At 49.4% G+C, this 25,078-nt stretch overlaps 1 protein-coding gene across 5 annotated transcripts in view; it reads right to left on the bottom strand.

Moving 5' to 3' along the window:
* Gabbr1 (gamma-aminobutyric acid (GABA) B receptor, 1) overlaps positions 1 to 24,220 on the bottom strand; it is a 28,340-nt gene extending 4,120 nt beyond the window's left edge. The window contains exons 1-19 of one of the 5 annotated variants that reach the window (NM_019439.3): positions 23,897 to 24,220; positions 23,410 to 23,491; positions 22,529 to 22,732; positions 21,580 to 21,765; positions 20,389 to 20,409; positions 19,027 to 19,187; positions 15,921 to 16,055; positions 15,279 to 15,449; positions 14,239 to 14,340; positions 13,825 to 13,890; positions 13,207 to 13,398; positions 7,410 to 7,652; positions 6,793 to 6,856; positions 5,449 to 5,526; positions 2,822 to 2,972; positions 2,278 to 2,410; positions 958 to 1,074; positions 766 to 873; positions 112 to 205 (exon numbers count right to left, since the gene is read on the bottom strand). In NM_019439.3, coding sequence (NP_062312.3) covers positions 112 to 205; positions 766 to 873; positions 958 to 1,074; positions 2,278 to 2,410; positions 2,822 to 2,972; positions 5,449 to 5,526; positions 6,793 to 6,856; positions 7,410 to 7,652; positions 13,207 to 13,398; positions 13,825 to 13,890; positions 14,239 to 14,340; positions 15,279 to 15,449; positions 15,921 to 16,055; positions 19,027 to 19,187; positions 20,389 to 20,409; positions 21,580 to 21,765; positions 22,529 to 22,732; positions 23,410 to 23,491 — 2,308 coding nt within the window. In that variant the 5' untranslated portion in view covers positions 23,897 to 24,220. Of the gene's footprint in view, positions 1 to 111; positions 206 to 765; positions 874 to 957; positions 1,075 to 2,277; positions 2,411 to 2,821; positions 2,973 to 5,448; positions 5,527 to 6,792; positions 6,857 to 7,409; positions 7,653 to 13,206; positions 13,399 to 13,824; positions 13,891 to 14,238; positions 14,341 to 15,278; positions 15,450 to 15,920; positions 16,056 to 19,026; positions 20,534 to 21,579; positions 21,766 to 22,528; positions 22,733 to 23,409; positions 23,529 to 23,896 lie in introns of those variants that run through there. The other 4 variants (XM_030249909.1, XR_001782091.2, XM_006524632.2 and 1 more) reach the window with 4 other exon arrangements.
* Between the last annotated feature and the right edge of the window lie 858 nt (positions 24,221 to 25,078).

Raw genomic sequence — 25,078 nt, 5'->3', positions numbered from 1 at the left:
CACTGAAACGGTCTCCTCTGAATGGCCCTTCTCCCCATGGCCTGCTGCTGTTACCCCTTTCTCCGGCTTATGCTTCCTCCCTCCCCTACCTCCCACCCACATCCCACACACCGAGCCATGTATTCATCTTCTTGGAGCTGCAGTGCTCCAGCTGGGGCAGAATGGAGACATCAATGTCTTCCTTTGGTTCCTCCTTGGCAAAAGTCTAAGGGAGAAAAAGGAACAGGATGAGTGACTGTGTTCTTGTCCAGCTCCTGAACCTCCACCTCTGCCTGTCTTCCCTATGAGACTCAGTACTGTGCCAGATCCTACTCCAGGCCTGGGGACATCCTCCTGAACACACTAGAACGGTTTGCTCCCACTTTCCCCAAGGCTCGGGGACCCTACACATCCTCCCAGGTCTCTGACTTCCCTTCTTCAGATAAACCTAGAAGCTTCCGAGAAGCTCCATCTGGCAAAGACAGAAGCACCCTAATATATAGGACAGAAAAAGTTCTCTCCTGGAGCAGCTTCCTTTTCTTTTTAAAGGCAGGGTCTCACTATGTAGCCCTGGCAGGCCTGGAACTCATCATGTAGACCAGGCTAGCCTCAAATTCAAATCTGTCTGCCCTGCCACCCGAGTTTTGGGATTGAAAGCATGCTGGGATTAAAGGTATGTATGTACCACTACACATTTCCTTCAGGAGCACATACAGCCCCGGAGATGCTGAGCTGGTGAGCCCTATCTAGTTTCCTGACCCCAGCAACTCCTCGAGTGATAGATACCTCAATGGTTCGGTGCAAGGGGTCCACAATCTGCCAGATGGCAAGAGTCAGGATATCCATGCCCACCAGCAGGCCTACAGTGGCGTACAGTTTCCAAGGCTCTAGGGTCTGAGTAGACAGCCAGAGAAGACAGGTCAGAAGGAGGTCTTCTCTATGCCTAGGATCAAAGGCTGCGTCTGGGAAGTAGCTCACCTTCCTCCATTCCTTCTTCTCCTCCTTCTTTGTGAAGACTGTGTGGACCCACCAGATCTTGGTGAACATAGAGCCATAGCCCAGACTAAAGCCTAAGCCCAAGAGCCAAAGGCGGGCCTAGAAGGGGAGAAAGGACACTGGAAGTAGGTTGGACTGAGGCCATGGTGGATGGAACTGCAGGATGCAATGGGAATAATGATCAGATGACAAAAAGCAAGCAGGATATAGCAAGCGGAGAATGGAGAGGAGGGGAGGGGAGGGGAGGGGAGGGAAGAGGAGGGAGGAGAGCGGAAGAGAGGGGAGCAAGGGAAGGGGTCTGCATTCACCCATTCCTCCCATCTATCTCTACTACTGCTACAGCACCAGGGTATTCTTGCTAAACCCTACTGATCTAATCTAGCACCTGCAGTTACCACCTGCACACCTTTGAATGTGACACAGCATGTCCCATCACCTCCCAGGCCTTCACCGACCCTGTGCTCCACCCAGCTATGCTGAACTACTTACTCAGTCTCCCTTTCCTACCCTCTTTCAGATCTCCTGCATCCTTCAATGCACAAAAGCTACCTCCTTCCTGAGACCCACTCAAACATGGACAGTGAGCCACTTCCCTTCTGTGTCCACAGTACTTTCTACAGTCACACTGCAGCCAGTTGTCTCTCTCTCCTGCTACATGCCGATCCCACTAGGAACAGACACTTCCTGAAGATGTGAACGCACATATGTGTGCACAGTGCATGGTCAGGACAGAAACACAGTGAAGAGAGGGAGCCAGTGGGAAGAACCAGGAAAAGGATGGATGCTTCATATAGGAGAGAAACATTCAAACATCATTGAAGCCAGCTTTTCCTCATAGTACCAGAAACTCCATAAGCCCAGTCCCAGAGGCCTCCTCCCTCTGAGATGCTATGTCCCTTACCCAAACTCTATGTGCTTGGATTCTGCCTTCAACATTTTAAACTCCAACCAAGGATCCCACGGGAAAGCCCACAGTTTTGTTTCTCAGCCCATACACCACAGACAAGTCATCATTGTTCACAGGTTCTGTATGCAGATCCCTTTTTTTGTCTTCTGTAAGTCACCCCTCTCCTCTCCAAGGCATGCCTAGCAACCTTGCCAACAGCCAGAGAACTGTAGAATGGAATAGGTCTGGCACCCAGAAAGAAGAGCCAGAGCTAGAGCCAGAGCCAGAGAGAGACCAGAGGGTGATACTAGGAGGCAGGAAAGGAGACACTAGTCAGGGAAAGAGGAAAGATAGGGAAGGTGCTCCTGAGAGGGCTAGGAAAGCCATGTTCTGCAATTGGCCCACCATCTACTCACCTGGCAGACAAATGGGAACTGGCTTCTCCCTATGTGGTAACCATCCAGCCCAAGGGGGAAGACAGCAGCTAGTGCCAGTGAGCAGCCCACAGCAGTCAGATTGTTCAGGTTGGGCTGGGAGTTCTGGATATAACTAGGGCAGAGGCGGAGAGGGTGGGAGAAAGAGCAGAATTACCCCATCTCCTCCAGGGAGGCTCGGCTCTCCAGAAATGCCATCAATAGCACGACCCTATCCCCAGGGCAGAAAAAGGAGACAGGCTGGGGACAGGCAGAAAGAACACTCAGGATAAGAACACTGCTGAACGGAGGACTGGACCTAGGGGAGCCCAGGGCTTCTGCAGCATAAGGCCCTACTGGAATGTTTTTGGGTTTTCTAGCTGACTGCTTTGAAGCAAGGGTCTTGCCTCGTGCCCCTTACGTTTCTGGTGAGTCATCACACCACTCTCTATGACATGTGGCCTTGAGAGTCACAATCTTCAGAGAGTATGGAGTCAGTATTTGGAGAGTCAGCCAGGCCAGGGATCAAGTCAGAAGAGAAACTTACCGAACGTGGGAGTTGTAGATGTTAAAGGACAGACAGACAACAGCAAGAACAATGCCCAGGCTGGAGAGAACTGAGACGGAGATAAAGAGTTTCTGTGACAGGAAACGGAATGTCTTGATGACCAAGGTCTGGTCGGCTGGGGGAGACCCTCCTGCATGGCACAGGGGAGGAGGGGGGGGAAGAAAAAGGAGGGAGGACGAGGCATCAAGGCAAGATAGGAGAAAGTGGCGAGAGACAAGCTGCTGAGGGAGGGAGTTGGTGTGGGCTGAAGACATGAGGCCCTCAACACACTGAGGGGCTGCAGTGGGCAGATTGCTGAAGGACACTGAGGACCTTGAGAATCTCGTAGAAATAAGACAGTGGGGTCTGTGCCAAAGAGGGACTCAGTCTTTGACTGCTTGTTCCTTTGGGGGTTATTTGTTTTGGTTTTGGTTTTTTGTTGTTGTTGTTGTTGTTGTTTTCTTTTCTTTTCTTTTCTTTGTTTGGTTGGCTTGCTTTGGCTTGTTTTGTTTTGTTTGGGGCGGCTATTTGTTTGTTTGTTGTTTTGTTTTGTTTTTGGAGACAGGATTTCTCCATGTAGCCCCTCCCTCTCAGAACTAGATTTGCCTGGACAGGTTGGCCTCAAACTCCAAGATCCTCCTGCCTCTGCCTCCTGTGTTCTGGGATTCAAAGTGTGAGCCACCATGGCCAGCTTTTATTGCTTGTTCTTGTTGTTTCTCTGCCTTATGGCAATGGAAAAGGAGGGAAAAGAAGGGAACAGGTGAAATAACCTTATAAGGTCATCAATCACTCCACAAAACGGTGCAAAAGACAATTACAGAAGCAGAAAGCCAAAAGAATATCCAGCGTGGTCTTCTAGCCCCTAGCAAAAGACAGAACAGTCCTAGCAGGGACACGTTCCCCAAAACTGTTTTCCAGTTACTATTAAGAGGAAACTCACTTTTGTAAGGGGGTTGGGGTGGGGAAGATGCAAAACACCTACTTAATTTCAATTTGCTCAGCTTAAAAAAAAAAAATTAAAAAAGCCAATTTAGGCCAGGCGGCATTTATAACTATACAGAACACTGGCCTAAATTCAAGCTACAAAAATAAGTAAATAATTTAAAAAAAAAAAAAAAGGAAGTAAAGCGCCTAGATATGTTAGCTCACACAGTCATGGAGATAACACTTGGGAGGCTAGAGCAAGATTGACAACTTTGAGGTCACTTTGGTCTACAAAGTAAGAATCTATCTCAAAACAGGGGTTGGGGGAGATGGCTCACTAGTTAAGAACACTCTGTTTGGTTGGTTGGTTGGTTTTGGTTTTTTGAGACAGGGTTTTTCTATACAGCCTTGGCTGACCTGGAACTCACTCTGTAGACCAGGCTGGCCTCGAACTCAGAAATCTGCCTGTCTCTGCCTCCCAAGTGCTGTGACTAAAGGTGTGCGCCACCACGGCCCGGCTACACTCTGTTCTTCTAGAAGACCTGCGTTCAGTTCCCAGCACCCACGTGGTTGGTCACAACCATCTGTAATTCTAGTTCCAGGGATTCTGGTGCCCATTTCTGGCTAAGGGGGTAAGAGCACTGGATGCTCTTCCAGAAGCCCCGAGTTCAATTCCCAGCAACCGCATGGTGGCTTACAACCATCTATAGTGGGATCTGATGCCCTCTTCCGGCAGGCATGATATATGCACACAGAGCACTCATAAATAAATAAATAAATAAATAAATAAATGTTTACAAAGTGCATGGTAGGCCAGGTGTGCATACACCTTTAATCCCAGCATTTAGAAGGAAGAGGGAGAGAGGTGAATCTCTGTGAGTTGGAGGCAGGCCTAGTTTACATCGCAAATTCTGGGTCAGTTAAAGGTACACAGTGGGATTTGAGCAAAACAAAACAAAACATGAAAAAAAAAATCCTGCAATGTAAGTCAGGCATGGTGATTTACACCTGAAATCCCAACACTTGAGATGCTAAAGCAGGAAGATCACCCTGACTTCAAGATGAGCCTGGCTGACATAATGAGTTCAAGCGCAACTTGAGCTATAGGATGAAGCCTTGATTCAGAAAAAAGTGTGTGGGGAGGGAAAACCCACCAAAAACCAAGATAAAAGCTGGAGAGACGGCACAGGGCATAAAGGTTCTTGCTACCAAGCCTGATGATCTGAGTTCAACTCCCAGGACCCACAGGGTGGTAGGAGAGGCCTCTTTTGAGTTGTCCCCTGACCTCCACATGTACACAAACAAATGTACAAAACGTGAGGGGAAAACAAAACAAAACAAAAAAAGCCCCAAAGAGCCAATAAAAACAGCATGAAATTCTATCTTCTGCCCTGCAATTAGGCAGCTACTGTTCTGATAGGGACCTGAAGACCCTGGTTCTAACATATCAAGGTTGGATGACAGCTTCCATTTCTCTCAGCTTCTGTTGCCTTTAAGTCCCACCCACTGAAGCAGAGCACTATTAAAAAAGAAGGTAACCCCTGGCCTGCTCCAGCTTCACCCACTCACCTCTCCTCCCTTCTTGGGGGCTATGCTCACTCCCAATCCCTGCCCTAACCCCACCTTCCATTTCCACCTAAAAGCACCTTTCCTCATTCAGATGTCTGACAATGACTATTCGAAAGCACCGAAGAAGAACTCACCGATCCACTTGTCTGTTTTGGACCAGGAAAGATCATCCTTGGTGCTGTCGTAGTAGCCGATCTTCTTGTAGCTGCCGCCTGAGCAGAGGACAGGAGTTGCCGTGGGTAAGGAGAAGACATTCTCAAGCTTCCATTACCCTCAAGGTTGCTCTCCGTGGTTGCATATAATAGTATATAATAAGCAACTCAAGGATGCTGTAAGGACCCAAGTCACCTGGGTAGGCAACCTAAATCCACAGCAACACAAGGTGATTCCCAAGGCAGTAAGTATACATGAATAAGCAGTGCATGTGTATGGATAAATAAATATGTATGTGTGTATATATGAATAAGTAATATAACCCTTAAGCATGTGAGGCTCCACAGTGGAAGGCACCGTGGCGCGTCTACCACATCTTCTACTGCCTCACACCTCTCCCAGCAACACGTCTCTCGCTTCCAAAGCTTTAAACAATTTCTGCCTGTTCTCCCTCTTATGATGGACAGATTGCAGGATCCGCCCCCCCCACCCCCACCCCCTGTGGCTTTAATTTTAGAACCCTCTCTCCCTTTGGCTTGGGTTCTAATGCCTTGGAGAAGATACATCTGCCTCTTAAAGTACAAGGCAGTAAAAGGCAGTCACTCCTAAGGTGTCTCTTTGCAGAATGGCCACAGTTAATACAACTTTCCTTCCAAACGCCATCTCACACCCACTTCGCCCTGGCTGAAGTCCAGCCTCACTTGTCCCATATACAAAGAGAGCTGAGAGGATTTGGTGGCAGACGTTGGTGGGGGGAGGGAGGGAGGGAGAAAGAAACTTTTCCCAGAGGCTAAGAAATGGGTCTCTTGGCCACACCCACAAGAGGCTAAGTCAGGTGGAACGGAAGGATTAACTCACAGTAGGTCTGCAGACTCCTCAGAACTAAGTTACAGGGAACGCTATCTAGAAAGGCCAGTAGGACTGGAATGCTGTTCTCACATAGCAAGGAACTGAGTGAATTCCTTTTAAAAGAAGCCAGCTTTCCTTGATCTTTTTGGACACACTTTTTGGACAGCTCTTCACCTTTCAACCCAGCCTCAGGCAGGCAACTTCTGGGACTAAAACTAAAGCCACTGGGAAGAAAGAACAGCTGCTTTTTTTTTTTTTTTAACCTGTATGCCCCTTTGAAAGAACAGAATCACTGCAAAGATCCTACCCATGTTCTTTTTATCAGTATTTAAAAGCCTGACGAACACAATGCAATGTAGGCAAAATGTACCTGGCAATCTGTGGAGGCTGATCAATGTTCTTCCAAGAGAGCCCTCAGCCCAGTCCCTGCCCAGCCCTGCCTGCCCCTCCCTGAGCCCCCTCACACCCGGGCTCACCCTGTAGCTGCTCGATAAGCGTCCATGCCATCCGGGAGCCGCTGGCATCAAAGACCACGTGGCCCTGAGGAGAAACATGTGGAGGAAGGCAGAGGGGATAAAAGCAGGAGGAAAAGAGAACATCAGGGACTCCGAAACCTTCTGTTTTTGATGTAATTGAGCTTCTGAATGAAGGCTATTTATGGCATCCGTCCGCTGCATGTAGGACACACCCCAGATGCACATACCCTAGATTCTGGAAACAGTATTCTTTGGAGAAGAAGCTTCCTTCATCTTAAGATCTGAATTAGAGAGTCCCCCCGAGAGAGGATCAGGAGCAATCACCAAACCCTACTGGGCACTAATTTCCTTACTTTAAAAGGAATGAGGAGATGAATTCTCAAGTCGTTCTCTTTTTTTAAACTGTAAACACCTTGACCAGCTTGAAAAGCACTAGAATAGAGCAATTCTTTTCACTGCCATATTTTGTATGGCTTTCTGGTTTGGGGGGGTCCCACCTCCATAGTCTAAGACGGCTTTACTGATTCTGACAGAAAGATAACTGAGAAAATGTATCTAGGGACCTTCCAGGCATCTCCCTTTTCATGGGGTGCACAACAGAAGCTGCTGTAACTCACAGAAACACCCTCAAAGGAGGAGGAGTTCATGGCCCGGTAGATTTGGTCTGTAATGGTCTGGTTGTTGTAGTTAAAGTCCTCCAGGCGCACTCCTGAACGGCCACCTCCTCCAGAGGTCTTGTTCAAGGCCAAAGCCAAGGCCCAGATAGCATCATAGGCCAGTGGTGCCTCCTGGAAGCCTCCAGTCTCCTCAGGGTGTCTTTTCAGCCGCTTGGTTAGTTTCTCCACAAATTCCTGTGATGTCTGGAGGGAAGAACAAGAGGAGAGAGCATTGAAATGTGCGTGGGCGCAGGGGGAGAGGCCTCAGTTCTGGCTCAGACACTGTGACTCGAGCGGATGGTTTGTGTTCGTGTTGTGGGGTAGACCATATGTACAGACAAAATCGTTAGCTATACCCATGTGTCTATCTTGGGTTGGAAGCTACAAGACTAAAAGCGGGGATTAGCTGAGTCCAATGGTCTTAAGAGTGTACAGCTGCTAGCTCAGAACTACAAACAACAGAGAAATCTGATGAATAAACACTCTGGGAAATGAATGGCAAACGAGCGAAGCAAAGACCCAGCCAAGGAAGAGATGGATATTGCAGGCAGCTGGCATTCTCCCAACCCTCAGGCTCTTACAGCAGAGGTGACCCAGGAGCTAACAACTCCTCCAATTTTGAAAGATCCAGAAAAGGCGACACCACAGCCTTTTGCACTCTGCCTGCGAACCAGGAGGATTGTTCTTTAGGGAGCTAACTTCTCGCTAGTCTGATATGACTTCTGTTGGCTGCCTCCTTGGACTGGCGACAGCCACAGGAAGCAGTCTTCACATGGTACAGGTCCAGATTCAGTCCTATTCACACCCCTTTTTGCACTCAACCTTTTTTCTAAGGAACCTAAAAAGAACGGCAATCCCTTTAACTTTCATGGATGAAGAGAACTGGCCGTATAGCTTACAATAGCTCTGCTTGGCTTTCTTACTTATGGGTGAATGAATTCCTGAACCTCTCAGAATTGCCTTCCACATAACAGAGAACATCATACCTTCCCTTCCTGACCAGATAGGAAAACATTTAAATTTGTCTTGGCAGAGCACTTGTATGACACAGAGTCACTGCACAGATAATTGGTCGGGTTTAGAACGTTCACAGGCACACTCTAACAAAGCAGAGATGATACACGAATGAAGAATCTTTGTTCCTGGCCAGTGAGATGATTCAGCATGTAAAAGCACCTACTTACTGCCAAGCCTGAGTTGGATTTCTGGTACACACATAGTGGAGGGAGAGAACCAACACCCAAAGGTTAACTTCTGACCTTCACATATGCACCTTGGTGTGAACACATACATAAAATAAATGGATAAAATGAAATTTTAAAAAATCTTTAAACCTTGTTCCCATGCCCTAAAGACATTTATTTTTCTGTCTAATTTTCTAGAAATAGCTTGGGCCTTGAAACACAAAGGTCTGGGCTCAACTACACTAGAACAGAAAGAAGCTCCATTCCTCTCTTGAGGACTGGTACCTATCGTTGAGCACAGCTCAAAGTGGACATACTATAAATGCCCCTGGAAATCTGTAATTCACATGGCACTGCAAAGGTAGACACACGCCACGTGTACCCCTGGAATGCAAAACTCTAACAGCTGGTCCTAATATAAGCCACAAGCTTTGAGTGACAACAGCTGGTTGATAAAGATCATCAACATTCACAAGTATACTCCTGTGGCGGTGTAACCTGATAATGGAGAAGGTGTGCATGGGGAAGTATGGGAACTCCGGGCCTTCTTTTCAATTTTTCTGTGAACCTAAAACAATAACATCTCCAAGTAAAAAGAAAGTCTGGTTGGATAAGTAGATGAATGGGTTCTAACTCTAATTAAACCACTTACCTACTAAGAAATCTCAAGCAAGTTATTAAATCTCACTAAACTGAGTATTCAGCTTGAAAATGGGAATAATACTGTGTTAAAGTGCTCCAGCAAGGATTAAGTAAGAACACATAAAACACTGCGTATGAAGTATATTACATTCTCTCTCTACGAGTCTCCCTGGTTGCACCCTTGTCTTTGTTCCCAATGCTCAGGCCTGTAATTCTGACCCCAAACCTTACATCTTGTAGGTCCCATTTACTCAAACACATTGTGGCTATATATGACCACTGATCTCAAATTCAATGGAAGAACAGTAGCAGCATAACCAAGCTACTTATGAAGCTAAAGGGGGTGTGGGGGTGTGAGTCTGAGTCTGTAGGTTCAAGATCAACCTGGTCAAGACAGTAAGACCAAACTCAGAGAGAAGGGTTGGGGTGGGGGTAGTCCATAATGGTGCACACCTATAATCTCAAACCCAGGAGGTAGACAAAAACAATAAATAGAATTTCAAATTTGAGACAATTATGGTGTACATAGCTAAGCTCAAGGCTAACCAAAGCTACATAGTAAGACTCTCATCTCAAAACAAAACAAAACAAAACAGAAAGGCAGGTAGGTTGGAGATAGTTCAATGGTCCAGAGTGCAGAAGCTACTGTAAAGAGCCCTTGAAACTCCAGTTCCATGGGATCCGATATCTCTCACCTCCACTGGCACCTCCATATACATAGTTGCACATGCTTAAAAATACGTGAAATGAAAACCAAGACAAAAAAGAAAAAAAACCACAAAAGACACAAAACTTAGCTCACTTTTTTTTCTCATACTCCCAGTGTCCAGTGAATAAGACTCCAAGTAAATACATATCAAATCAGGAAATCCTCTTAAGCTGTTTGTTCTAATGTTTCATTAATACCATCCCTCTATACAGGAGGAGAGAAAAGAGGTTGATGGTGGTGGTGGTGGTGGTGGTGGTGGTGGTGGTGGTGATACTGGGGTGGTGGTGGTAGGGGTCATGGTGACAGCTACATTTAAATTGTCCTTACTTTGTGCGAGGCACACAGATCAGTGTGTTTAATCCTCAGACATTTCAGCGAATGTGCTTTGTTATGATCTCTATGTTAGAGATGAGGAAACAAGGACACAGGGTCCTGTAACTACCAGCAGCCAGTGGTGATGCTGGGATTCCAGCCCAGGGTGTCTGGCATCCATCATTGTGCTTACTGTGCACTGCCCTGAGCTGCTTCTGTCCTGGAAGCTCTCAGACAGCAGCGAGCTAACACTTTCTGAGCAGTCAGGCCTTCAGCGTTCAGGTCTAGCCAATCCTCAGTTCAAAGTAAAGATTCCATCAGAAAATCACCATATTGGGAAGGGATTAATCTGCTCAGCATGATATTATCCTCAGATTCTCAGCTCACTCAGGACAGTACAGCTAGCCAAGAGGAGTAACACTGAAAATCATGAAAAACCACTCTTCCCCTTTGAGTCAGCAAAGATTATGGTTATTCTTTTCTCCCTTTCTTTCTTTTTCCTTCTCTTTCTTTCTTTCTTTCTCTCTTTCTTTCTTTCTAGAGGAGGTAGGGTCGGGTTTATATCATCTCGGATCCTCCATTTCCCCAGATATGATACCTAAGATTCTTTCTATAAACCAGGGTTTCTCAATTCCTATGCTGTTGAACTACTTAATCAGGGAAGTCTTATTGCTGGGGGTTGAACTGTGTGCATGGTAAGATATTTAGAGGACCCCTCCCTCATCCTCACCCTCCAGACATTGCAACCTCTGTTGAAAACCACGTCCCTATAGTTCTCATGGGCGACCAGATCTGCAGCCTCAGAAACTTCAGGAATTTGTCAGAAATGAAGTCCTCAGGTCCCACACCTCAGATCTAGGGAACTCCAGGGAAAGGGTTCACTAACCTAATTTTCCAGGTGGCCCTGATAGGAGTATGGGAACTGATCCAAGCACACCTGAGGCCATCCTTCTGGGGTTGCGGCAATTCTGCTGTTTCTCTATGGTCCTACCCATTCCATCCTTCAGTCTGACTCTTACTCTGATCCACTTCTTTTGGTGCCATTTGATCCGCCTATAATTTTCCCTAATCACCTGAAAAGACTGCTTCTTTCCACTATTAAAAAAAAAAAAATCTAGGTTTTTCCACCTAACACTTTTAGCTGGGGTCTCAAGAAGGCCTTCAGCTTTCTTGAGAAAAGAGTGCCTTCTAAAGTAAGAAAGTAGTAAATAAATAAATGTGTTCTCTGAAAATCGAAAGCTAGAAAAGATATCCTACCCCAAGGCCCAAATATCCAGTGACACCCCCTCCAAGCTCTCATCAGTCCCTTCTCTCTCCCCAGTGTGAGACAGAGTCCTTGGGTGGCAGGTTCTAGGCTTTGGACACTTATAAGCCTTTCTGATTTTGGTAGCCTACTCCACTACCTTGGTTTCTGGAAAAAATGATTGTTTTCTTGTCCTGTACAGGGGAGTGAGTGGTTATCCAGTGTTTCTCCACTGTCATTTTTAATTGAGGTAAATTAAGCACAGCATCCTGCTAGAACATTGTAGAACACAGTTTATAGCCAGAATTCACATGGCAGCCCTCCTTTTTACCATAACCTACTTCCAGAAGCAGATTCCCGAATCTCATTTCTGCTTTGATAAAACACCACCATTGCCTGAAAACAGAATTTGCACATGAAGGTGTAAAGATTCTAGTCAGGCATTGTGCTTTGCCATGGGGAGGGATAAGGCAGAGCAGACTGGAGTTCAACTCCACAGGGCACGAGGAGATGCATAACCCAGGACATGTCACTAAACCTTCCTGGTTCCAATTTTTTAGCTCATAAGATAGAAATAACAAATCTATTTTAGAGTATTGCTGTTAAGATCCAGAAATTATACACCAAATATCCTGATTTTCCTCATAAAAAAATCAGCCATTATTACAATCATTAGTTCACCCCTCTGAAAGCTGATTTTTTTCACAGCTGGAGTTACATTAGGTACACAGGTTACGCTACTGAACTATAGAGATCCCTGCACTGTGGATGTGGGTGCTGTGCAGCAAGGATCTCCTCCTCACACATCCACACCCATGCTCATCACCCCACACACAGGGCTACCCTGGACCTCTAAATCAAGACAGTGACAGTGTGCCTTCAAAGTGCCTATCAATAGAAAACAAGCCGGGGCTAAAGGATTTCTGAAGTTTGTGTACATCCAAAGTTCAAGAAGAAGAAGAAGAAAAGAAGAAGAAGAAGAAGAAGAAGAAGAAGAAGAAGAAGAAGAAGAAGAAGAAGAAGAAGAAGAAGAAGAAGAAGAAGAAGATTACTAAAAATTAATTTCACATGGATACAAACTGAATATTAAGCCAGCATGCTAGCACATGCCTTTAGTGCCAGCACTAGGGAGGTAGAGGCAGGAGGATTTCTGTCAGTTTGACGAAAGCCTAGTGTACATGACCAGTTCTAGGCATCCAGAGCTACATAGACTCTGTCTCCAAAAAAAAAAAAAAAAGAAAGAAAGAAAGAAAAGAAAAGAAAACAAGAAAGGGAATATTAAGCAACCCTCTGAGGTACTAATGTAAGTCAGACACACAAAAATAACAACAACAACAATAATAAATAATAGCAATAAATAAGAACACATCAGTGCTCAAGGGAAGCTCTCTGGGAAAAGTGTGCTTCATGTACAAGACTATATTACCATTAACGCCTCTCTCCCTCACTTGACTTCTCACCAACTGCTCCTTGTTTCCATGGTAACAGCCCTTCCGCTCATCAGAAGCCTACTGTATGCTCCACAATTTTTCTCTCTCGCCCAAGGAAATCAAGCACAGGTAGAACATGACGCAAACAAGCTCAAGATGGGTACAGGCCCCTTCCCATCCCCAACTCCCCTGCTATTCTCAACCCCTGCCTCTTCCCTCTCCTTCGATGTTCCCTCACCATGTTGGAAATGCTTCGGGTGTTGGCAGGGTTCAGCATGACAATCTCCGTGGTGATATGGCCCTCCACCGCCTCAGTCATCTCTTCTACTGTACAATTGATTGACGGGTCATAGGTTTTGAACCAGTTGTCAGCATACCACCCGATGAGAAACCAGACATACTTCTTCCCAAAGAGCCGTTCCTTATAGACCTGCATTCAAAGTAGGGAGGGAAGCATTGGAGGTTTGTTTTTGTTCTGGGGCAAGTAGTGTTAGCTCATTACATACTGTTTAGTCCCTTAAGAATCAAAGATCAGGATTTAAAAAAAAATCTTCACTGAAATCCACTATATAATCTTCAAATCATAGGAGAGTCTCAACAAAATGCCTCCTTTGGCCACTCAGAAAAGACAGAGTTAAAACACAAAGCAATAAAATGAGAATGTGTGTGTGCGTGCGTGTGTGTCTGAACATAGACAAATAACGAAGTCAGGCCTACAGACAGGCCTGGTATTCATTATCACCTCTGGTCATTTGCTATCAATTTGAGCAGAGATGCAGTGAGGAGGACCCAGGAGAAAAACCACCAGTAGAAAGCCCATCCAGCCCTGCCTCCCTGGTCCAGATTCCATCTCCACCTCACAAAAAACTTTCCGGGCTTCGGTCTCATAGAAAAGTCCCACGATGATTCGAGCATCTTGACGCTATAAAACAGAAACAGAGACGGAGCTCCTGAGGGATGCTAAGAGCGCCTGAGGGGTTAAGCCAGTGCTTTCTAATCGTTGATTTCCTAGCTCCAAGTGCTTAGTGCAAAGAAATGTTCAGTGAATGGGCAGTGGATAAATGTCAACTGGAAGACGGAACTAAACCTTCCCAGGAGACTGAGCCGTCTCACAGAATGAACAACTGCCTCTTCCAGGTTTTCCTCTCCAGCCGACCACCACCCACGCTGATCTCACCGTGGGCTGAGTCCACCATGCCTGCTCTCCCACCTTGCTGACCACCACCCACACCAACCCCAAGGCATGAGCCTACCATCCCTGCTCTCCCACCTTCAGGTTTTTAACAGGCACAGCTGGATCTGAGAAGAAACTCTGTCGAAAAGTGATCTCAATCCCAGCCTCTTTCACTCGCTCCTCCAGGTCATCCAGTGTCTTGGGTGGGGATAAGAAACATCAAGAGTATAGATAGAGCAGAGCTTGCGGCCAAGAACTGACCGAATACTCGCAGTGCAGGAATAGGATCTGAACCTTATTCCAAGAGCCCCTAAACCCCATGAGGAGAGGATGAAAGAAAGTGCCTCCAGTCTTAGGAGGCAGCTTCCAAGATGCATGACAAGCCCCTCCTCAAGATCTGTATCCAGGGATCCTGCCCCATCTTCCCCTCTTTGGACTTTGAGAAGAAAACAACGGGGAAAAAAAAAAAGCAGGGCAGGGTCTGGAATACACAGAATGGTGCCAACTCAAGAGGCAAGTGGGCAGACCATCAAAAGGATCACAGGAGAATGGACTGAGTCACTGAGGGAAAGTGAGAAGGGAAAATTAAAGGGCCACTGAAAATAATGAAGACTCAAAGAAGAGAAACAAAGAGAAGAATCAGGCTACTTTCTCCAGTGTGGAGCCTGGCCATTTCCTCTCTGCCTCTGCAAACCTCCCTGTCCTTCAAACTGTCTGTAAGCATCTCTCCGGGTCAACTACCAAACCCACACACTTGTCATTTGTCTCTTATCCATCTGCCTGCCCCTTTACCCTCTTCTTTTCCACTCCATTCAGCAGCTCCATATTTAGCTGCCAATCACCCTCTACCCCTGAAGGCACTGGAATCCACTACTTCCCTAAGACCCTACTTCTTAGCCCCTCTTGTTTCAACTTGGAATTAAACCTACTTTCATAGAACAGAGTCCTATCTGTCTGGGGAACAAATCGAAATGGCAGAGAGGATTACAAAAATCCAATTCGTGTGTTCCCCAGGCTACAGAAAGAACAAGCACTTCGCCCACTTGGAATGTGTTCTCTTCTGATAAACCATCACGTCCTCCCCGCAAGAGCAGATGCCCCTGGGACCTCACGCCCCACCCCTTGTCTGGACTCACTGAGGTGAAGACCTCGGTAGTCTGCTGGATGGTGGCAATCTTCTTCCAGCCCCACTTTTCGAAGAGTTTCACCCGGGTGGGATTGTGGAGTGTGGCGGATGGATGTGTCCGAAAGAACGTTGGAAACCGCTGTCGGTTTGACAAGGCTGGTGAGCTGGAGCCATATGAGAGCTGAGGCAGAAGAAGGGGAAGTGTCCGTGCAAACTGAGCATGCTAGCAGTGTCCTTACTGCTTTCTTGGCCCTGACTTTTCTCCCAGATCTCTAAACTTCCCCATCTTTGTCCTGGGAAAAGTGATTTACACACACACACACACACACATCTGTGGATCCTCACAGCCCTTCAAGAAATTCTACCAGAGGGTCGGGCAGTGGTGGTGCACGCCTTTAATCCCAGCACTTGGGAGGCAGAGGCAGGCGGATTTCTAAGTTCGAGGCCAGCCTGGTCTACAGAGTGAGTCCCAGGACAGCCAGGGCTACACAGAGAAACCTTGTCTCGAAAAAAAAGAAGAAGAAAGAAAGAAAAAAGAAAAAAAAAGTAGGCTGAGTCCTGGCAGTGGTCCCTCTCCCGAGTCCTCTAGAACATAGCCATGAGCTTTCTACTCAACCCAGCCCAAAAGGAAGTGACCCCCTGCCTTGCATACCACAATAAGGTTCCACATCCGGGCAGCCTCGGCTACCAGTGTGGACACAGAGCTGCAGCCGGGCATGAGGATGATCTTGATGGGGTCGTTGTAGAGTAGTTCATACAAGTACTTGGTGGCTTGCCCTGGGTCGCACTGAGGGAGGAAGGAGGAAATGAAGGTTGGCTCCCAAGCCCCTTACCCACACACACACACACACATACACATCTCACATTGCCTAGTGTCTTGGGCAACCTAGTGCCTTTCCTTAACTATTCACTGCCAGCACCGCATTCTTCTTCCTGTCAAATTTCTAGACTTTGCTTTTGCCTTAAGCGTCCTTCTCTTGTCTTGCATCTGGCACGTTGGCCCTACTCAAAACTGCATGCCCTTCCTTCCATATTAACACATACTCTGCTGTCTCCCACTTCTGCTTATTCTCAAACAACCCTAAGCCCACTCTCTTTGGTCATCTCTGTACCCCACCTCATCCCATGTTTATAGGGTCTGAACATCTGCTCAGGAAATACAAATACGTTCTCTGCAGATCCCTAGGCAGCTCCCTCAATGAAATTTCCACCTTCAATTTCAGAGAACAAGAACAAGATCAGTAGGGTGTCTGCTCTGCACCCTGTCCTTTCCTGCTGGGCCCTGACATTTGACGAGTCCATTAGAAAAAAAAAGGGGGGAGGGGGGAGTGCAGAAGAATCTAAAATAAAAGAGATCCAGATAAATAGACATAGAGTGGAATTCTCCACAAGCCAGATGATAGGAGAGATGCCTGAAAGAGATGAAACAGGAAAGCTTAGAGAGGGAAAGAATGGTAGGAGGGAAAATTGGGGGAGGAAGGGCCAGCCGTGGGTCCCCTACTGTCTGTTCCCCTCCTGCTGAAGCATGACATTTCAGAAGCTGCTGGAGCCCCCAAAAGAAGCAGAGAAGAAATGACAGCCAGTGGGGAGTCAGAGCAGAAGGAACAGAGACTAGAGGCACAGGGGACTGGAGAGGGTGAACTTGGTGGAGGGGGTTAGAAAGAAAATAAAGAAGGTATCTGGAGTCTGCTTGCTCCCCACTGAGGCCTGACATTTGAGACACTGTGGGGAATTGGAGACAAGAAGCCCAGGGAGCCAGGGGGAGCTGGCAAATCTGAGCACCCAAAAAAAAAAAACCCAAAACAAACAAACAAAAAAAATCATACTCTGAACACGGCTGCCTGCTCTGCTCTCCACCCTGCCAAGGGCAGGGCTCACCTGTAGGTTTGGAACCTGCTTCCTACTCAGCTTCTTTACAATTATTATTGTTATTATTTTTTACCATTAGTGGGTCCTCCCTGACTTAGAACAGATGCTGACCCCAGCTTCTCCTGAATCCTGAAAGTGTCCCTCCACTGTTTGTCTGAAGAAAGGATTTCACAGGAACAATCAGGATACTCGGAAACCTACAGTTACATAAAACAGGGCCTGTGTGGCCTAATGTGTGCACCATCTTCTGCTTCATCTCTTCTCTACCTGCTCTTACAAAAACCCCACACGCAACCATTTACCCCAACCCGTGACATTCCTAACTGACCACTGGCCAAGGATGGAGACCTACACTGCACCATAGCCTCTCCTTCATGTCTACCTTCTTCTAGTGGCCCCCACCCCTTTTGCTCCCCAACACCCCTAGGGAATCACTTGTCATGGGGGAAGAATTTGAACTCAAGTCAGGCCTCCCTTATCTTCCTGTAGTGCCCCATCTCTGATCTCTTCCCATCTCCCCCTCACAGACAATGACCTATGTTGCTCTCTAACCAGATCAAGACCCTCTCTCTTCTTCCTTCCTCCCTACCCTCCCTCACGTGTAATTTTTTTTTTTTCTTGTGCTCTGCCTCTCTTCCCACAGGCATCCTGGAGTAAGCTGCATACAGCCATCTCCCTAGGCAGGATCTCTATGGATGAAAACGAAGAAACTACTTGGGAATCCTTCCTAAGGAGTTCAAACTAGTATTTTAAACAAATGGTGTGTTTGTTCACTGATGTTTGGGACCCACAGAGAAGGCAAAAATTCAAGGGAACTTATGTTGTTGGGGGTTTTTCCCCCCTCCAAGCCCCTTCCCCTAGTGTTCTGCCAGCAGGCTCATTTCTGTCCCCTTTGGAGACACATGTCTATTTTTAGGTGCATACCAATGCTCCACACACCCCAAGAATAAAATGGCCAAATCTTCCACCTGTACAATTTTTCTAATCTCAAATCGCTGGAGCCACATGTCAGAAAGGACCCAAACTTTTGTCCTGTCAGTTCCCTCTTGGAGAGAGACTTGGTAAAGAAATCTCACCATAGACCATCCTCTAACCCCAAAATTTCTTCACCACGACCAACCTTTTCCTCTTCCCCAAAACTACATCCTGTTTTCTCTCTTTTCAGATCCACTAGGCCATAATAAAACCAAACGCTAAAATCAGGACCCCCCCCCCACCAGGTTCCACAGGAGGCCCAGGGTTCTGACTGTTCCCACCCTCCTCCCCACCCCCTCCCCGATCCATTCTTTTTGATCTCCCTGTACACTGACTCTTCATCCCCAATGCTGTTGTAGGGGTTCCTTATGGACCCCCAATACACTCACTCTCCCAGTGCCTCAGCCCACCTCTTAACCATTATTAGTCTTTCCCAGAGCTGTAGGCCATATTCTCACAGGAATCCCCTAAGAGATAGAGATGAAGAGTCAGGCAGCTTTACCTTGCTGTTTGTTTTGACAGATAAAGTAGAGCCCTCTTGCCTCTCTAAATCCTTCCCCCCTTCTCTCCATATTCCTTTCAGCCCCAACCTACGCCAAGATTTACCTTGTTACCATGGTAAATGTAAACCCCTGAGCCAGCTGCCCACCTCTGACGTCCCTTCCAGCCCCCAACCCTGGCCAGGGATAGCTTACTTTAGAGGATCAGCACCTAAGACCCCCACCACTTCTGTGAATCTCCTACTGCCTTCAAGAGAGTCGGCCTTCAGAGCCACTGAGATATCCCAAAGCTCCCGCACCTCCTGTGCGTCTCCAACCAGTCACTCTCGGGAGGGGTCTGCTTCACAGTCCCAAAGAGGATCCATAGCCCTCGCCTCCCACCACCCCGGCCACGCTGTCCCTCACCCCGACTACCTTGCTGTCGTGGTGGATAAGCTTGAGCTCGTAGTCCGGCAGGATGTCTCTGCGGCTGTTAACGTCCTCCAGCGCCATCTCCACCGCAGGCTGGCAGGCCTGGCCCCCCGGCCAGCCCCCGCTCATGGGAAACAGCGCCCCGATGTATACTGCACGCCGTTCTGAGGAGGGGTGCGGGGGGACCCTCGGGTGAGGCCGCGGGAGATGAGGGGAGTGAGAGGCCCACACCGGAGCCACCCCAGCCGCCATCACCAGCAGAAGAGGCAGCGGCCACCCCACCGGGGTACAGGGTCCCCCCGGGCCCATGGCGAGGAGGGGCGGGGGCGGCCTCCTTGGGGTGGGGGCAGCTCAGGGGGGACACTTCTTCTGGGGAAGGCTTCTGGGAGGGCGTCGGGGAGGCGCCTCCATCCCCGGTCTCATTGGGGAGGAGGGGCCAGAGCCCGGGGAAGGCAGAGACGTGGGCTTCCTAGGGCCAAGAGACGCTCGCTCCCGCCACCGCGGACTCTCCTCGCCGACTGACCGACCGACAGAAGGGAGGAGGGAGAAAAGGAGCTAGGAGGGGGGCTTGACGTCACGGGCTGGAGGCGGGGATAGGAGCCAGTGCCGAGGCCCGAAGGGGAGGGGAGAAGAGGGAGAGCGCAAGGAAGGGAAGGGTCTCTGCCTAAGGAGACTAGAGGAGAGGATAAGGATTTGGAAGGAGAGAGGATAAGCACAGAGCAAAGAGGGGAAGCGAGGGTGGGTAGGTTAGGAGAGGAAGGTGACAGTTCTGAAAGGGGGATATGGGAAGATGGAGCGAGGAACTAAGGGTAGGAAGAGCGAGAGCGATGGGAAAGGCTTTGCAGAAGGGGAGAACTGGTATGGAGAAGTGCAGCTTAGGAGAAGGATAGTGTAGTTGAGGGAAGGCTGGAAGAAAGGTGATGGGAGAAAGGGTCTACAGAGGATGCGAGGCTCGCATGGGTGGGACCAGTGAACAGGGTCGACGGAACCTCGCAGGTAAAACCTGGGTAGGGGGTGGCAAGAGTAGGTCCCCGAGGTCTGAAGGAACCCCACGAAGGAGAGATCTGGGATCCTCCGGCGCGCGGCTGCCCCCTACCGGGCTTCGCGCTAGAAAGCTGAGTCCGAGAGGAGCGCGACCCGGAGGAGCGTGGCCAAGCAGGGAAGTGGGAGGGAGCGCGACCCGCGGAAAACCGCGATTTGGCGGCAAGAAACAGGTAGGAGAGGAGGGCCCGGCCTCAAACTAGAATGGGTGGTGGGACATGAGTAACAGGACACCCACAACCTAAGCAAAGATATCCTGCTGGTGGAGGGTGAAGAGTGAGGGGATGGGGGCGGCAGTGCACGCGGAAGGGTTTCTGATCTCACCTGAGTGTGGCGTTCGATTCACTGGCAGCAGGAAAGACGGGGATCAGAGAAGAGTTACCAGGGGCGCCCAGCTTCCCAGGCCTGATCCCCAGCCCCCTCCCACACCTGTTCATGCGGAGCGGAGACTGCGATGAGGGAAGGGTGCCTGAGGATAAGAGCAAGGCGGGGCTAGGGGTCAGGACTCGTGTTTTCTTCAATTATTCAAAGGACAACAGAATTTGTTCCAGCAAGTAAAGGGGGTCGGGTGCAGCTGAGTTTTGTAGAGCTTGAATATTATATACGTATATATAAACCTATGATCTCTTTAAGAAGACAAATTACAAAACAATTGGTTTTAAATAAGTGCTGTTTAAATACCTTAGTTTAGTAAGTTCTCCAAAGGTTGGTTAGCATATGCACACAGTCTTAAGAGCTCAAAATAAGGACTTAGTCAAAATGAAGAACCCTGAAGCTTAATTCATTCCAGGAGAGAAGAGTATATATATACAAGAGTTTGGGTGCCCAGAAAAGGGAGACGTTTGCAGAAAAGACAGCAAAGAGGCAAGCAAGGGGGTAGCAAACACAAAAGCAATCAATTATTCCCTCAAGGAATGATCAAGATTGTTAAAGTATACACAAGACTCAGTCTTCTTCCATCTGCCCTTGAATTATCACTGTTCTGGTCATTCTGCCCCAATTTTTTTGCTTTTTCCATGTTTCCAATCCCATATCTCACCGACTTTTTCTAAATGTAATGTATGATTTAATTCTGAATATTTACAGCAATTCCATTATAGAGTGAATAGCAAAGGACCAGTCCTAGAAGAGTGATACAGAGGATGTTCTAAGTCTACGGGGGGTGGGGGGGGAGGGTAGTTTTTTCCAGGGAGGTGGGGAGAGCAGTTTTTTAACTTTAAGAAGCTGAGGGGGGCGGAGTTGAGATTAATGAAGGAAAAATAAAAAAGGTCCAAGATTTGAAATCAGGAAGAACACACTAAAGGAAAGGAGGGTGGGGGGAAGCCCAACAGAAAGGACCGTGGAACCAAGTCTGAGGCAGGTGGGTGGTGTAAAGATAGGTTTCACCTGCATCCTCCCAAACTCCTCCCCGACATTCTTCATAGCAACCATCCATTCCCTCTACCCACTCCCACCCCACTCCCATTCTAGGGCAGGCACCCTCATCAGCTGCAGGCAGGCAGCTGTTCCCCTCACCCTGGCAGTGGGGCTTGGGGGTGCTCCACTGGCCCTGACTACAGATGCTCCGGGAGCTGCCCACCAGATGGAAGTCGGGGTCACATCGGAAATCCACCCGGGCTCCATCCAGAGCTGGGAGGTCCCCACCCGTCAGGAAAACCTTCCCATTTTCCAGGGTCAAATAAGACTTGGAGCAGATTCGGACTGTGGAGAGACAGGAAAATAAGAAAAAAGGCAAGTTGTAGAGGATCCTTCCCCTAGGGAGTACAGAGAATTAGGTTTGGGTCTGGGTTCACAAGCATCCTGCTCCACAGGAAATCAGGTGTGCAATGTCTGTGCCTCCCTACCTCCCCGTTCTCCCCAGCCCTACCCCCCCCCCCAGTATTCACATTCCTATCAGAAAAAAAAAATAGCATTTCTATTGTAGGAACTCAAGATGGAGCTATAAGCACACAAAACAGATACTGCTCAACAGCACAGTAAAGTGGGTACTCTTCTGCCTTTGAAATGTGTGGATGGACGTAAACCTGGATGCAAGACCAGATTTGCTTTTCTTATTATGGCTGGTCTATACTACTACTAAACTGGCTTATATGGTCATTGAGTGGGAGACAAAGGTGTCAGAAAATGTAATGAAATCGTCTTATAACTTAAAAAATAATCTCTCATTAATGAACCTCAAAGGATAACTCAGATGAAAAATCAAAGTTATTTCACCCAATGATCAGTATCCTCATGAAGACGATGAAGTGAATGTGCTGGCTGCTTAGCTTGCTTCCTCCCACTAGCTGCTCACAGCAACACCCCTCCTCCTACATAGTACTCATTCATTAAACGTATTTGTGAATTTGGTTCCACTGGATTTAAATTGCTGACTTGCAAAACAACTAAGGATGGTCTGCAACTGAGAATGGAAGGGCCTGAAGGAAGGGGGCAGGGATGGTGGGTGGCTTCCCAGGCTACTCACCACAGCGACTGGGTGTGTCCATATCCGTCCAGGAGCCGTTGGCCAGGCACTTGCGCACCTTGGGCCCCACCACCTCGCGTTCGCCCCGGCACACATATTCAATCTCATAGTCCACAGGCAGGAAATTGATGGCCTTCACCTGGTCGCGAGTCAAGCCACGGTACCTGATGCCACCTTCCCAGGGCGGATGTATAATCTGGCAACCTGAGAGGGAATGGGGAGGCACAGGGGAACCGTGGGAGCGGGAAGGCAGCGCGCAGTGGAAGGGGGAAGAGCAGGGCGTGGTCAATGGTGGGGTTGGGGCAGGGGGACAGAAAAGGAGGGGCACACGGGACACACGACTGGAAGCTGGGAGTGGGAACAGTTAAGAACCCCAAGCTGCAGAACCCAGCGTCGTGGGTTAGGGCTAAAGCTGGTGCGAGAGTCCACCGGTTAAGAAGTATAATGGAGACAAATATCTAAGAAGAAATCCTAAGGGCTATAATGTTCGGTGGTTTAAATGAGGGACAGGGCCGAAGGAGAATACCGGTGAGGACCACACAAACCCACTGAACAAGGACCACACAAACCCATCAAAGCAACAAGGTGGACTACGGAAGGGGGGCGCTGTAGTAACGTGGGGCCCGGAAAGGGAGGTGGGGCTGAGATAATTCGGGGTCACAGAAAAACGGTGTAGTGTAGCAACGTGAGGTAGAGGAAATGGGTGCTGGTGGTGATGCGGAGTGACAGAAAGGAGGTCAGGAGTTGTGAAGTGGCTGCGGACCAGGATGCCAGGGATGGGGGCGGGGGGAGGTCCTGCCGCAAGAGTGATGAGGAAAGGAGACGTGCAAGGAAACGAGCTGTGGGGTGGAAGAGGTCCAGGGCGCCGGAGATGGGTGCACCTTCCGAGGTGACGTTGGGGGTCTGAGCCCCGCCAGCGCCCAGGGGGCGGAGGAAGAGAGGCACCAGCAGCAGCAGCAGCATCTGAGGAAAAGGCAACAGTGAGGGCACGGAGGAGCCCGCCGGCCGCGGCCTGGGCCAGCCGACGGACAGGTCTCGCTCCGCGCACCTCACGGGCTCCAACCGCGCGGTTCGGGACGCGAAGGGCGCCCCGCGGAGGAGGCGGGGGCGGAGCCGCACGGGCTGGGGGGGAGAGGAGGAGAGAGCGCCTGTCCCCACCCTCCTCCGGCCTCCCTCGGCCCCCCACCCTCCCGGGACTCCACCTCCTCTCAGCAGCCCCTGTGGCTAGCGCTAGCCCAGCTTACCCACGCTCAGGGGTCCCGCTACCCCATCACTCGCCTCTCGCACCCGAACCCCACGCACCCCCCGGCCCTACCCTACGTCCACCGGCCTCCTTGCCAAGCCCCGGTCGTGGGGCCCCGGTCTTACCTCGGCGGCCGGTCCCGCTCCGCGGCTCTCCCCGGGCCTCAAGGGCCCAGGCCCGGCCGCGGCTCCCCGTTCTCCCTCCCGGTCCTCCAGCTTCCCCTCCCCCTGTTCTTCTTCCACAGGAATCCAGGCTCCAGCCCGGCCGGGGTCTCTCCCCTTCGCGATCGCTACCCGCAAACCCCACCCCCGTCTCTCCTTCCCCGGGGCGACGGCGGCCGCGAGAGCACGGTGCCGGGAGGGAAGGAGGCGGCGCCGGGGACCGGGGAAGCTCTCGGGCGGAGGGAGGAAGGAGGGTGCAGGGGAAGACGGGGCGGGGGGAAGGGAGGGGGAGATCGGAGAGGGCGCCTCCCACAACCCGAGCCCCAGGAGCCGCCCCGGATCCCGGCCCCTCCCTAGACCGCCCACGGCGCGGGAGGGCGTAGAGGTAGGATGGAGGGGAACATAGGCGACCACGCATGCAGGCGGGGGACTAAGAGCTGCCGAGAGACCCGCAGACTAGACTGATGGAGACAGGAGGGGGGGCTGTAGGGGGTTATAGGACCCAAGCCTAAAGCAGAGGAGCTGGCACAAAGACAAGGAGCCTGGATGAAGGTGAAGAAAGGATGTGTTTGTACAAAAGGAAGACAGATCTGGACCTGGCGTAAGGAGGGAAGACGTCATATGCCTGGGGAACAGACCTTGAAGGGGAAGGGAGAATCAAGGGTCAAAAGGGCAGCCGATGGTGGAGGGAGCACTAGGAGAAAAATAGGATAGAAGAGCTAGAACTGGGAGCCCCGGGTGGCTCGTTAGTCCAGCAGTAGGCTACTTGCCAGCTTATGGCGGGGAGCAAGAGATCAGGGGCATCAGAAGAGATACTGAGGTAGATGGAGAAAGGAGAGGGCATAAAGAAAGAAAACCTCTACGTGAGCATGAGCCTGTATTATCAACACTCGGACCAGACCTGCCATTCTTGACTAAGGGTAAACTGGAGGCCCTGACAGAGAAGTCTGACAGCCAAAGCTCCTGCATTGCGATTGTCTGTCCATAACTTGATGGACAGAAAGATGAAAAAGGGAGTGTGGCGGGGGCTGGGGGAGGCACTCCTTTGCTGGCTAGTTCTTCCAGAGAGGTGGGTGGAAAGCAGGTATTATGAGACCCAGGAGAACCAAGGCTCTCAACCTTCAACCCTATGTTAGAACAAGTATT

Source organism: Mus musculus, chromosome 17 (assembly GCF_000001635.26).
Source record: "Mus musculus strain C57BL/6J chromosome 17, GRCm38.p6 C57BL/6J".
Taxonomy (NCBI): domain Eukaryota; kingdom Metazoa; phylum Chordata; class Mammalia; order Rodentia; family Muridae; genus Mus; species Mus musculus.
The sequence above is the reverse complement of the archived record's forward strand: the minus strand, read 5'-3'. Positions and strand labels throughout refer to the sequence as shown.